The sequence below is a fragment of the Colias croceus genome, chromosome 17 (genome assembly GCF_905220415.1).
Source record: "Colias croceus chromosome 17, ilColCroc2.1".
Lineage (NCBI taxonomy): Eukaryota > Metazoa > Arthropoda > Insecta > Lepidoptera > Pieridae > Colias > Colias croceus.
In genome coordinates this window covers 1,310,295-1,323,979 of record NC_059553.1, presented here as the reverse complement: position 1 = coordinate 1,323,979, position 13,685 = coordinate 1,310,295, and the positions used below count along the sequence as shown (strand labels likewise).

Here is a 13,685-nt window from a genome sequence, read left to right as displayed (position 1 = left end):
TAGCCTACTCACGATTCAATTTCAGTAACAATCTGCTGACACAATCTGCAGTGAGCTGACAGATTGTGTCGTGAATAGTATAGTTGAGGGCACGTTGGGGGCGTAACCCAACATGTTGTGTATTGGATCGGCGCGGAAGCAACCCGACAAATTGTCTCAGCAGATTGTGTGCGTGTTGAAACGTGAGTATTGTGATTGCTCCAATCTCGGCTCAATCGCGCTGCGCAGTAATCGCAAAATGGCGGTTTTGAGATAAACGCGGGAAAGACATTTTTACATATTTGAGGAAGATGTTTATATTTTATAGCCGTTTATACTTTATAGCCCTTGAAATCTATCAATAAAATTGGAAAAAATACAAGCTTTACAAAGATAATTATCTTATATTTCATAAATTAGTATATCCATTAATAATGCGTATTATTGCGTTGAGGTTTAGCATCAGGCCAGGCATCAACGTGACGTGCACACGTTGTGGCAAGCAATCGCGGAATGAAATTGTATCAGCAGATTGAGGGTTGGATGAATCGTGAGTAGAGAACGCTCAATCGCGACTTCAACAAATTGTGTCAGCAGATTGTGGGTTGTGTTGGACCGTGAGTAGGGCCTTTATGTTGAAACGTAGCTTGTTGTCTATAGCTGTCTCATTCTTTCATACGACGTTTTCTTTAGATAGAGAGAAACAAATATATGTAAATTGTATACGCTCGATACAAGTACTCTATAGGTTAATTGCTCTTAGGCGATGTGAATATAAATTTAATTTGGTTATTTCACGGGCCGTGAAGGCATACTTATTTAACGGTAAAATATTTTTATTAAATTATCACTAATACTGATATAATAAATATATCATTATTAGAGTGATAATTTATTAAAAATTGTATCCAGGCAATATCCAGGTATAAGATAACAGATAATTAAAAAATATCAGAACATTGCAACACTGGAAAAACCGGTTTTTTTTTCCGTTACGCATATCGATTATTCGTTGTCTGTGAAGTTTTGTAAACAATTTGTTTGAATGGTTGAATACATGTGCACTGGGTTTCTAAATATATTTTTTTACTAAATAAAATCGGGAAATGTTTCATCATTTACACGCATAATATACAGGAAAAATGTCTGGTTATTTGGAAGTGAAGTATCCTTTCAAATCAAACCTCGGCTTAAATCCTTTCAAGGTGAATTTCGTAAGAAGTGATTTGTGCAACACCTGTTCCCACCTTTGTTATTACTTATTGTTTACTTTTTGTAGTCTTGGAAGAAACAATGGTGCATTTTACGACCGAGTGTGACATGTACGGGTGGCGGTTCGCTCGCTGTGTATTGTAGCGAGGCAGGAGCCCCAGCAGGGACGGTAGACTTACCCTCTGGGTGTATAGTGAAGAGGGCGAAGTCTCGCACGAGGCCGCATGCTTTCGCGGTATTTTCCCTGGATGCGCCTTCGAAACCGCGGATACTATTAGCTGCACAAACATTACAGGATGCACAATTGTGGATGGATAAAATACGTGATTTATTGAATGGTGATAAATTAAGAGGTAAGTCTACCTTCAAATATTTTAATAAATTTTACTCAAGTATCCGTAGCAGTAGGTAGTTTTGATTCCCCTTTCAGTATTTATTTCGCCAAAATAATTTAAGTGGAATTATTGTAAATTAATTTTTATACAACATTTTTTCATGTTTAGTTGATAAATCATAAAGTCAAAATTTCACTAATGTTTTTTTAATTATTTATACTCAAGCAAATGCAGAATAAAATAAACACCAATTTTCAGTCAGTGTTTATATTATATATGTGTGTTTAGTTCTTTTGTTTTTAATAAATCATAGTTTTAGGTCACAGTAGTCATCATAATATAATTAATATATTCATGTGCATCATACAGCCTTTTTTTGTGTCAAACTTGACGTCACCACAGGACATTGAATGCTAATTTCTATTGTTTAAAATTAAATATTGACCTAGCATGTTTTGTTTCAAATTTAATGTACTTCTTCCTGTTTTGTTTACATATTAGGTTAACTAAATGTTTTTGTTTTAATGAGGTTAGTAGGCATGACCTGTGATGTGAATATAACAAATATTTTCCTCAATACCAGATAGTTATTTGGAACAATTTTTTAGAATTAAATTATTTATTATCTTTATAGTAGAAAGGATTTAGAAATTTAATTACTGTATTTAATAATAAAATTAATTAAATGTTTTGTTTAAATAAATTTGCTTCTGTGTCCATATCAATGTTACCATATGTGCTAAACATCATCAAACCATCGCAGATAAAACCTCACTCGTCATCCTCAATCATGCTTCATTCATCTCATTTCAGGCTCAGAATCATTGCTCAAAGACTCATACCCAGTCACTGTGGTCGCTACAGAATTGTCTAGGAAATGTGGCTTGATGACTGACAGTGTGTTAACATTGTCTTCCGCTGGTCTACTAGTGGCCCAGCCTAACACGAGTCTGAAAATAGACTGGCAGCATATAACTGATGTGGTACTGACTAGAGAGAATGGCGACAAAAATAAGACTTGCACTCTTAGCATAGATAGGTGTGTTATGTTTTCCTGTTTTGGGTTTTTCAAGCCCTTAGTATGCATGTTTGATAAATCAAGCTAGGATTGCTTATGGGAATTTTGTCTTGTGTTCGGTTTTACACAAGGTTTGTAGTATTGGGAATAAAGGATGCTTATTTTTAAATTTACATGCAATATAAGTCTGGCTGCAACCACAAATACTAAATAATATAGTCTAACTGATTATTGCTTACAACAATAAGACGAAAATTCTATTCTAAAACTTGTTTCAATTATTTGAATACAAATAATACCTGAAAAACAATCCTTGCCATAAAGCTGAAATGATCAAAGATAACATGGGACTGTGCTGTTATTGGATACCTTACTTTCCTGCTTTACTTCCTTATTAGTATTTTATAATTTTATACTTTCCTCCATATTTTATTTACATATTTTACTGTTCTGTGTTCCACACATTATATTCCTTTTTTTAGAAAAAAATAAAATAATATTTTTTGAAATGCAATATGTATCGTATAAAACAACATTCTAATAGTCTAGTTTGTGTAAGTAAAAAAATTGTTAAACATTTAAAAGAGTTTCATTTAAGGAAGGTATTTAAAAGGTAATGAAATGTTTCAAATTTTACTAACAAACATAAAAACTGTTACAAAAAGCAGAAACAGACAGAGACTTATTTATTTATTTATTTGTCTCATCACAACATTAGGTAAATAGATACATTGCTTGCAAATACATAGTGAGTGAGCTTATCACTACTACTACTACTAGTTGGTAATTATGGTTTATGCAAACAATACACAGAATGCAGTGTTATATATTTATATATCATCAAAAAACACCTAGCTCTTGGCAACGGCCAATTCGCACATATATGTGTGTATACTTATGCCTGGCAATGGCCAGGCATGACAAGAAAACGCGTAACCACCCGTTTTTTTATTCTTGAAAAAGAATTGAATTATATAAAACTTGCTATTATACCTCTAGTATATTATCCTGTTAGATTTTTTTCTTTGTGGCTTTTGGAACAGATTAACAAACAATCTACCTTCCATCGCTGAAGATTGCTCTAATTTCTAACCATGTGAAACTAAACTAGGTTCAATTATGTGATAAAAGTGTATATAAAAAAATGAACCATACATTACAATGTATCCTTAAAATACTATTTCGTTACAGCGGTTTTAACCAAGGCAGCGGTGAGATGAAGTTCTGCACACCGCTCGCTTCTGACTTGGTGAATGCAGTGAGACAAGCGTTAACCGCAAGACATAAAAAGCTTAGTCGTAGCGACGGGGATCTAAGGAGTGATGATATGGGTAATGATCAACATATATAGAAATCATTGATAAACATTTATTTCTCTGTACAATTTACTAATCAATAAATATTGATAAAATATTAACAATACCTATAACAGAGCCTATTAGTAGTAGTTTTTACATATTATGAAATTCGAAAAAATTTAGAATAAGTGAATGTGTGTTTCTTATCAGTTCAATGAAGAGGTAACAATACAAAGTATAATTAATTTTTCTCATTACTTAAAAATATAAAAATTAAAAGTTTCTTCTGCTTTGTTTAAAACTTCCACCCTCGTATTTATGTCTCAATACAGAGGAAGGTTATTTTTTACAGGAGAAAACCGTCGTACCAGTTGGTACAGTGGGCCTTCTGAAGTTTCATTGGATGATACAGATCTCATTATGTCTAAGGTAATTTATAAACTATATGAATAACAAAGACAACAAAATATTTATTTCTTTCTGTATCAATTTTTTTTTGTAAATATCTTGATTATTATATAATCATTTTGTTATTTGCAGGATTGTCAACAGATCCCCGATGGACAGCTGTGGCGATGTGATGATACATTGGCTCCTCTTTCACCAGATGATAGGTAACTATTTCATTGTGTTTGCTCTCTGGGTTATTATTTGTCTAAATAAAGCTTTCGTTGTATCGGTTTTGGTACAGAGGATGGGTATTGAAATAAGAATATGGGGTTGAGGTCAATGTATGTTAAAAAAAAAAACAAGGAGATGAACTTTTGATGATAATTTTCTCTCTTAATTTGATGATAAATTTAATGTTAAAATATATTTGTAATGTAAAAAGTATTTGCGTGCGTGTGTACATGATGGCGAGCGTACACGGGTGCGTGCATGCGTACGTACGTGTGCGCATTCGCACGTATATGTTTACGTACGCGAGTGCGCTTGTTTGTGTACTATGCTATATACTTTTGCTGTATGTGTGTGTGCCCAGCGGGTGGTCGCGTCGCTCGGCCGTGTCGGTGGCGTCGGGCGTGTACGAGGAGATCGCGGACGAGGCTGTGCGGCCGCGGCCCGAGCACACGTACGAGTCGGTGGAGTGCGTGTACGGCACCATGCGGCGCGCCGGCCGCCGCGCCGCGCCTCCGCTGCCGCCGCGCCAGCACGCTAGGTGAGCCACTGTCCCCTACTGCCCGCCACTGCCCCCCACTGTCCCCTACTGCCCGCCACTGTCCCCTACTGCCCGCCACTGTCCCCTACTGCCCGCCACTGTCCCCTACTGCCCGCCACTGTCCCCCACTGTCCCCTACTGCCCGCCACTGTCCCCTACTGCCCGCCACTGTCCGCTACTGTCCCCTACTGCCCGCCACTGCCCCCACTGTCCCCTACTGCCCGCCACTGTCCCCTACTGCCCGCTACTGTCCCCTACTGCCCCCCACTGTCCCCTTCTGCCCGCCACTGTCCCCCCACTGTCCCTACTGCCCGCCACTGTCCCCTACTGCCCGCCACTGTCACCCACTGTCCCCTACTGCCTGCCACTGTACCCCACTGACCCTACTGCCCTCCCTTGCACCCCACTTCAGATGGCTACAGACCAGACACAGATCTCTAACACTAAAACGCTTCCTAAGCTTAAAGGCCTTTTCAAACTACAGCGGTATCCGCTACCGCCCGCGGGTAGCGGTATTCCGATAGCACGCGATTAAATATCTTATGGAGACTCCAATCGCGTACTGATCGGCTTTTCGTTACTATACTCGGATCGGTAGAAGATCGAAGTTTGAATAGGCTTTTATACGGTCCGCTTGATACTATAATAATTAATCCATACTAATATTATAAATGCGAAAGTAACTCTGTCTGTCTGTCTGTCTGTTACTCAATCACGCCTTAACTACTGAACCAATTTGCATGAAATTTGGTATAAAGATATTTTGATACCCGAGAAAGGACATAGGATAGGTTTTATCCCGGAAATCCTAGGGGAACGGGTTTTTCTTTGAAAACGCGGGCGAAGCCGCGGGCGGAAACCTAGTTAATTATAATCGTGTCCGCTTGCAGCACGCTGTCGCGCGACGCGCTGGCGGCGGGCTGGCGCGGCGCGGACGTGACGCGGCACGGCTCGCTCGGCGAGCTGGCCGAGCTGCACCGCGCCAACAAGGGGATGCGCTACAAGCACACCTTCAGCGTGTTCAGGTATACACACACACGCACACACAAACAAATATTTATTAATAGTTAAATTTGTAGTAACTCAGGCCCCGGAACCACAGACACAATAGAAAATCTACTATGTCTGGGACTGATCGGGCCGCTTGGGGCTCAATGGGTTTTGAATGCATGCAATAGCATGTGAATTTTTAACAGGGGTTTTTTACTACTCTTAAATTTACTTGCTGGTTTATTTCCTTGAACAATATGACAAACGACATTATATAAAAGTACAATCTTTCGAATTCATATTATGACCTTTATGCACAAATACATACACCGACATACTAACTGTTGAAATAATTGTATATTGAAACACGACTTGTGGATGCTGATAAATTAACTTTATTTTTATAATACTTTATTAAGAGCTAAATTGAGCGCACACGACATAATATCACGAACCAAAGAGACAGGAGGAGGGTAAAGAGTAAAGACGATTGCAATTTACTATGATACCACACAGACTGTGATACTATACAATAACCAAAATACAGTTTGTCTATTACAACACTAACAATGAATAATCATTTAAAATTAGTGTATAGTTTAAAAAAATACCTACGTAAAAAATGAATATAATAAAATATTTTTTCCAGAAAACGTTTGAAAAGCGACTCGCGCGTGACCTCCCCTAAATCGGAGAAAGAGACAAAAGACGTAGAGACGAAAAAGAAAAGATTCGACTTCACGCCCACACGGGACATTTTCAAGAGCTTCAAAGTGCACAGAAAAATGAAGAACCTCAAAATAACAGGACTGGGCAAAAATGAGACGAAAAGCTGCGAATATCTCGACGAAACGGACCACGTGGCGTCGAACCGTTGCTCCAAATCCGTCGAATGTATAGAAAAATTTGACGACTTTGACGTGTCTCTGGAAATCAATGAAACTAACGTATCTGCTCTTGCTCTGCCCGAAGAAATAGTGGAGTTAATATTTGGCGATAAAATTAGATTGAATTCCAACAATTTTGAGCAAGAAAGTGAATATATGCCGATGTCGCCGATCGTTCCGCCTCCGCCGATAGAACAACACTATATAGTGATGTCCCCTAAGACTAATACTGCTTAGTCGGTATTTTGATTAAAATGCGTAGTCGATTTTCGACTAGGGTATTTGTGTAGTCGATTTTTAACTTAAGAGCTTGTGTAGTCGATGTTGACTGATATTTCTGTGCCTCCAGTGAATAAGGGAGTAAGACGAGTTATTCCCTTTGGTTTTTATTGCACCATTGGATTCAGCTCGTCAAAATACACAACATATCAAAAGGACATATCTCTAGCTGCATCCTAACCCATTTTTTCGAATGACCCAAACGGTATAAGTAGGGTGTGATTAACGGTATAAGTTACCTTATCCATCATTTTAGGCAATCGCAAAGGAACTATTCGTCTCGAGTCAAAATAACCCACGAACACAAGGACGTATGTGTAGTTATACTTTTTGAATAAAGACATAATTCATTTTGTTCCATCCGTGCTAACACAATTTTAGTATATAAACGCATTTGTGTCCTTTTTCTAACATGAGCATAAAGGAACTTATAAATCTTTATATTAAAAAAAAAAGGTATTTATCAATCAACTTGGAATACTAATAATATTTCTATGGAAATTAACTATTTTTTGCAATAGATAAAAATACAGTTTTAATTAACACATTAAGTGCATTTAATGATATTATACTCGTTGTTTATATAAATATATTAGGTATCTAAAAAAGCCAACAAAAATGTTAAACTTATATTTTCTTCTTTTAATTGGGTAAGTTTTCTAAAAAATAACTAGTTTTTAATCTTTTTTTTTTTAATTTAATCTAACCAATAATACTATAATTATAGACGCATAGAAAAAAAAATTATAACCAGTCTTGTAGAGTCTCTTCAAGTCGTATTTGAATCCAAGGCACCTTCAAATCTGTGCTTAATTTTTTCATAAAATCTCTGCGGCTCATTGTTTTTTCTTTATTTATCTATATTATTTTGATATTATAAGATATAGAAATTGTTAAAATTTCATAATATCATGCCGTAAAATATCGCCACAGACTACCTATAACTTTCCCTGTAAGGTAACTGAACATACAGGAATATGGTTTTCGAGCTTCTCTTAACTCTTTATAGTGCTTGTATCCTCAATGTATAACACATATTCGTTTATAACCACCAGACAACATCTCAGCCACCCAATCCTCTTTCTTGGAGTCCAAATCCAGCGGAGGACAACAGTCATTTACTAAAATTGAAGGTTTTTCGTCCTAGTGTTAAAGTTTTCTGGATCCTATTTTATACTCAATATATAGTATATAATACTATATCATGTAAAACGTGACTTGGAAAAAAAAATATTCACATAAATCACAAAAATTTTTTTTTTAAACAATCGTAAAAGTTACGAAAAGCCCAATTATACGTCAAAATGACGTACAACATCCTCTTTACTACAAAATGGCGGAATTTACCGGGAAGAGCCAACTATGTACTGCTAGGTCTCGACGGCTAATGAGTTGTTTCTGGATTTCGAAGTGATTCGATGGTAAATATAGAAAAGACAAAGATATTTCGCCGCGGTGTACATCAAATTTACGTAGATTGGACTTCTAGGGTTAAATGCATAAACACCTAAATGTTGTTTTGTTTTTATTATATCTAATAACGTTAAAAAATCCGTTGATTTCACTCGTTTTTCAAGCTACATGCATGGTTGTTCCACTAAAAGGCTTCAATTGAGTCATAAAGTACACAAATTTCAAGCATGATAAGTCGCATTATTTCTATAAAACCAAAACTGGCAATAATATAAGTCGTGTTATGCGACTATGAACATAGTGCTTTAGGGCATAAGTCGTTATATTGCAAAGAGCAAAAAAAAATTATGTGAATACATTGAGTTATTCCATGAAGTACTCGTTCATAAGGCCACAACTACAAAAAAACACGAAAAAAGTATATTTATGGGGTTGTTACAATATCTGTTTATATGTAAAACTAAAGTCTAACATCATATCTTACCCATACAAGCTTAAAAATTTGAAGTTATAAAGATTTAGTGTTGATATATAGTTTTTTGTCTCTCCTGAAAAGTGCTGTTTTTGAGTTATTCCCTTATTCACTGGAGGCACAGATTTATAACTGGGTTTTACGGATAGGTTACTTAAGTCGGGTATTTTTGGGACTTTTATAATTATTCGCGCGATAAATGTTTTTGAGATTTTCAATGTTTGAAGAAAAATAAACATTTGGGACAAGTATCTATGATACATTGATGCGTTTATTGACAAAAAAATTAAACTATTTCTTAACTTAAATCGCATTATGCTAAAATATTATACACTTCAAACTCGTAAGTGGTAAGTAATGATGCCATGCTATTTATTCTAATATAACTTCTTAACTATAACTCGACGTTTTTACGTTGTTATAATATTATCTTTATTATTTAAATTGGATACCTGTAAAATAAATAAACTCGGTAAAAAATAAAAATTAAATCAAATGGATAGGACAACGTATAATTAAAATTTTTGCACAAGTTATTTAAATTTTCTCAAAAAATATAGAAAAATAAAACCTTTCCATAGATTTTTTTTTCAAAAACCCTAAAAAAAATTAGTAGTTGTAATTTCTTATTCTTTATGTGATAGTTTTATTTATATTATCATTAAGTAGTGTAAATTTTCCGAGCCTAACGCTACTTCACTGCCAAATTATAATAATTATAAGCTTATAGCAGTGGTTCTTTATTATTCGGGTAAATATAAAAAATGGTTCGAGCGGTTCTAATATATGTCCATTTAGGTTATTTTGCTGTTAAAATAAATTGACTAAGATCAATATTTTGTCTCTTTCACTTCAATTTGGCCTAAAGAAGTAGAAAATGTAATAAAATTAACATTGATTAGACAATTTCATAACAAGAAAAACACAATTACAATGGATAAAATAAGTCGGTTGGTAAAACAAAAGTTCATTCTAAATCGATTTTGATACGCCCAATATAATTATACAGATTGTAAGTCCGTACGGACGACATATAAATTTGAAATCGAATTTGCGATAAGATCTCCTTAACTCCGATTTAAAGCTCTTCATTTACATTATCCAACACTGATAAAATTTTAAATAAAATCAATGAATAAAAGTGCATCACACCCTGTAACACAATTACCATCACTTCATAAATTTTGTAACAGTAAAATATGACTTATTCTCTCTTGTATTTTATGGAAACTTAAATATTATATAGCATAATACTTTCATCACAATAGTCAATTATACATACTTACTAGCTTACCGCCCGCGGCTTCGCCCGCTTTCTCTAAAACGATTTGAGATTTAAACTATCCTATCTCTCAAGTTGGATCGAACTGCACGTGGTGTGCTAATTTTATTATAATCGGTTAAGTGGTTTAGGAGTCCATTGAGGACAAACATTGTGACACGAGATTTATATTATACATACTTATTATTTATTCATAAATTAAAACTTTTGATTAAGCATCCAGCTTCGTAAAAGGAAATTATTATGAATACTAGTTTCCGCCCGCGACTCCGTCCGCGCGGAAAAATTAAGATTTATTTTTTTTCTTCGTATTTTTCCGGGATAAAAAGTATCCTATTTTATGCCCAGGATAATAAGGTGTAATTATACAAAGTTTCATCGAAATCGAACCGTTAGTTTTCACGTGATGCCTTCACATACAGACAGACAGACAGACGGACAGACAGACAGACAAAAATTTTTTTAATCACATATTTAGGTTTGGTATCTATCCAGTAACACCCCCTGCTATTTATTTTTTCAATATTTTCAATGTACAGAATTTACCCTTCTACAGATTTATTATATGTATAGATGACTCTTCTAAAAAATAACCTACGCTAGAAGACTGAAGGAGCCACTTCGTATATAAAGCCAGTATTAATAGAGGACTTATTAAAAAAGCGAGCTTATTACGATGTTAGACTATATTAGCCATAATATTCTTATTGTACCAGAGATAAATTATTGGCTAATAGCTAATCCTAGGGTAAGGCTTGGTTTGCGTTGTGTTGTGATATCTGAATGTTGTTGGCTCTCGTTATATTTGAATTTATGGCGGTTAACTAATTACGCCGGGGTTTTTGACCTCTATAAAGTTCGGATACGTATAAAACCATTATAAAACAATAATTATTGCTTACTCTAGCCTTTAATATGGCTATATACGATGTTAGATGGAATGGTTAATCATTTTTGTGTCACGGCACATGAGTCAATTTAAAAATTGCTATATTTCAATTCAAGGGCACAATATGAAACTAGGATTATATGGAGTATTTCTTATAGAGGTCAGAAATTTAGGCGTCAACTTTAGAAGTAAAATTTTGAAGTGTCACGATGCGCGAACTAATAGCTGATTAGCAGATCAAACTGTGAGATAAAAGACTATTAGTTGATCGTCAATTGTTGAGAAGTATTGTATGGATAAGTAGGGAATGTTTTTAGCTTAATTCGCGGCAATTATTGCTTCGCTATGTACGGTGTAGGTCGCATCACAGCTATATTCGATGTCGTAGATTAAAAATTTCGTAAATTTACTTTGTTACAAAATTAGTTAATTACAAGGAGTTGTGTTGACACCATCGCTAGTAGAGAACGAATGTTAAATGGAGTCTGGTTAGTGTAATACGTTCAATAAAATGATCTCTATCAAATTATATATCTCTATCTCTTTTTATTTTGAAAATGAAACGCCGTGATAGGGTACATACACTCTATTGTGATTCCATTCCTTACTGGCATGGCTTTAAATAAACAAATACACCCATCTTTTATTTACATCATGTATTGAAAATGTTTTAATCTACGCCATCGAACATAGCAGTATGTTTGCTAGGTTTCTTGATCTGCCTATTTAATTAAATCGTAGTTGTAAGTACTTAACGATTTTGATAAAATAATTTAACCTGATCTCTATTATGTGTGTATATGTTTGATAAAATATACTGCATTGATCTTATTAATTGTTGTTTTCCGCCAAAACACGTATTGAAATAGCTGATTTAAGTATGGTAATTGGTATGAAGATAAGCGTCTCATCTTTATGAGATAATAATAAGACAGAAGCGTGATCAATGGGAATTTAATAATCCTTTGAAAATGTTAGCATTACCTTGACAATCCAGCTAAGTTTGCTAACGTTATCTACATCATTTAATAATTTTTAAGTGTTTCGTGAACGTTACCCAGATACAAGAGCATTGTCAAATACTTGAAAAACATTATTTTGTAAAGAAGCATTGATCATATTATTAATTTATTAAATTATAAAGAAGAAATACATTATAGTTATAATAAAACACACTTTATGTAATTGCTCTTAGTAATATCTAACCTATTTCACATAATTAAGCAGAAACTTGTATAATTTTGTTTCGTTCGATTCAGATAATATATTGTATATTACGAAATAGATTTTACATTGTCTGTTTTATTCACTGCTTAAAATTATATTGTTTGTTTCACTGTATTAAAACTATTTTTTATATTTTTTTTTGAAAGCAAAGGTTTGTGAAGAAGGACCAAAAAAGTTTTTTGTTATTTTTGTTAGATGCTCTTTTGTCTGCATCATGACGTATTTAAATAAAGTTTGTACATGTATATTTTGTTGTTTTATTTACTTATTATTACCTACATATTCACCCCCACATATCGTGTTTGGAGACTCTAAATTTGATCAAGGGAAGGATTCCTTTCGATAGCCGTAAATCAAAGACCCGAGCAGACAGCTCACAATGAAATTCCATATTGGTATACGCCTGATTAATTTGCCCGTATGTCTAGGGCTAGTCACTATCTGCCATTTCTCCATGGAGGATAATTTATAGGAGTTATCAATTAAAATAGGAAAGTGGACATACATTTTCTTACGAACGCCTGAATGATTGTCTCTGTTAGGACTGAGATAAATACAAAACAGTCACAAAAACTTAAAAAAACAACTTTACTAGCATTCACTTCACGCACCACGAGCCGTATCCACATTAACAAATCCGCCAACACGCTAGCCGCAAGCGCATCGAACCAAGAACAAACACATATACAAATCACACGCATATTTCGGCGGACTTGTCGCCAGCGACTATACTATAACTTGACCGCAGTGGCTGTACCGCTCTATAGGGACTAGGTATGTGCGCGGCGAGGCGGGGGAGAGTACCACGTTCCGTTTCTTTCTAATTTCTCACTCGTGCTCTTTCTTACCCCCACCCCGCCTCACCGCACATACCTACACCGCCCTACATCCACTGTGGTCAAGCTAATATGTAGTTATAGTTCTGTGGATGGGTGCGCCAATGAATGGTATACATAAAACTTGAAGTACAATAAAGCTAGTTGTCAACTTAGAGCTGGTTTAATGTTCGAAGGTTGTCAATAAAACCACAAAATGTAAAGCATACTTTATTATTCAATCGTATATACAGTGCACCTATAAAATAAAGGTACGCTAAGTTGTCATTATGTAGGTTATTATTGTAGAGGGAAATACATTACTTATTCGTGAAAAATACAATATCTGAAGCATATAAAATTGACGATAACAGAAACATACCAAAATTAAATTCTACTTGATCCACAAATAGAACGGTATTGAATTTAC

General features: G+C 34.9%; 1 protein-coding gene across 1 annotated transcript; it reads left to right on the top strand.

Annotated features, from left to right (window-relative positions):
- Window positions 1-1,009: 1,009 nt before the first annotated feature.
- Window positions 1,010-9,538, top strand: LOC123699270. Its single transcript, XM_045646192.1, has 10 exons — window positions 1,010-1,184; window positions 1,259-1,544; window positions 2,340-2,565; window positions 3,736-3,875; window positions 4,195-4,271; window positions 4,383-4,456; window positions 4,825-5,001; window positions 5,892-6,026; window positions 6,641-7,211; window positions 9,167-9,538. The coding sequence occupies exons 1-9, from the start codon at window positions 1,122-1,124 to the stop codon at window positions 7,113-7,115; spliced, it is 1,653 nt and encodes a 550-aa protein (XP_045502148.1). The 5' UTR covers window positions 1,010-1,121; the 3' UTR covers window positions 7,116-7,211; window positions 9,167-9,538.
- Window positions 9,539-13,685: the final 4,147 nt, after the last annotated feature.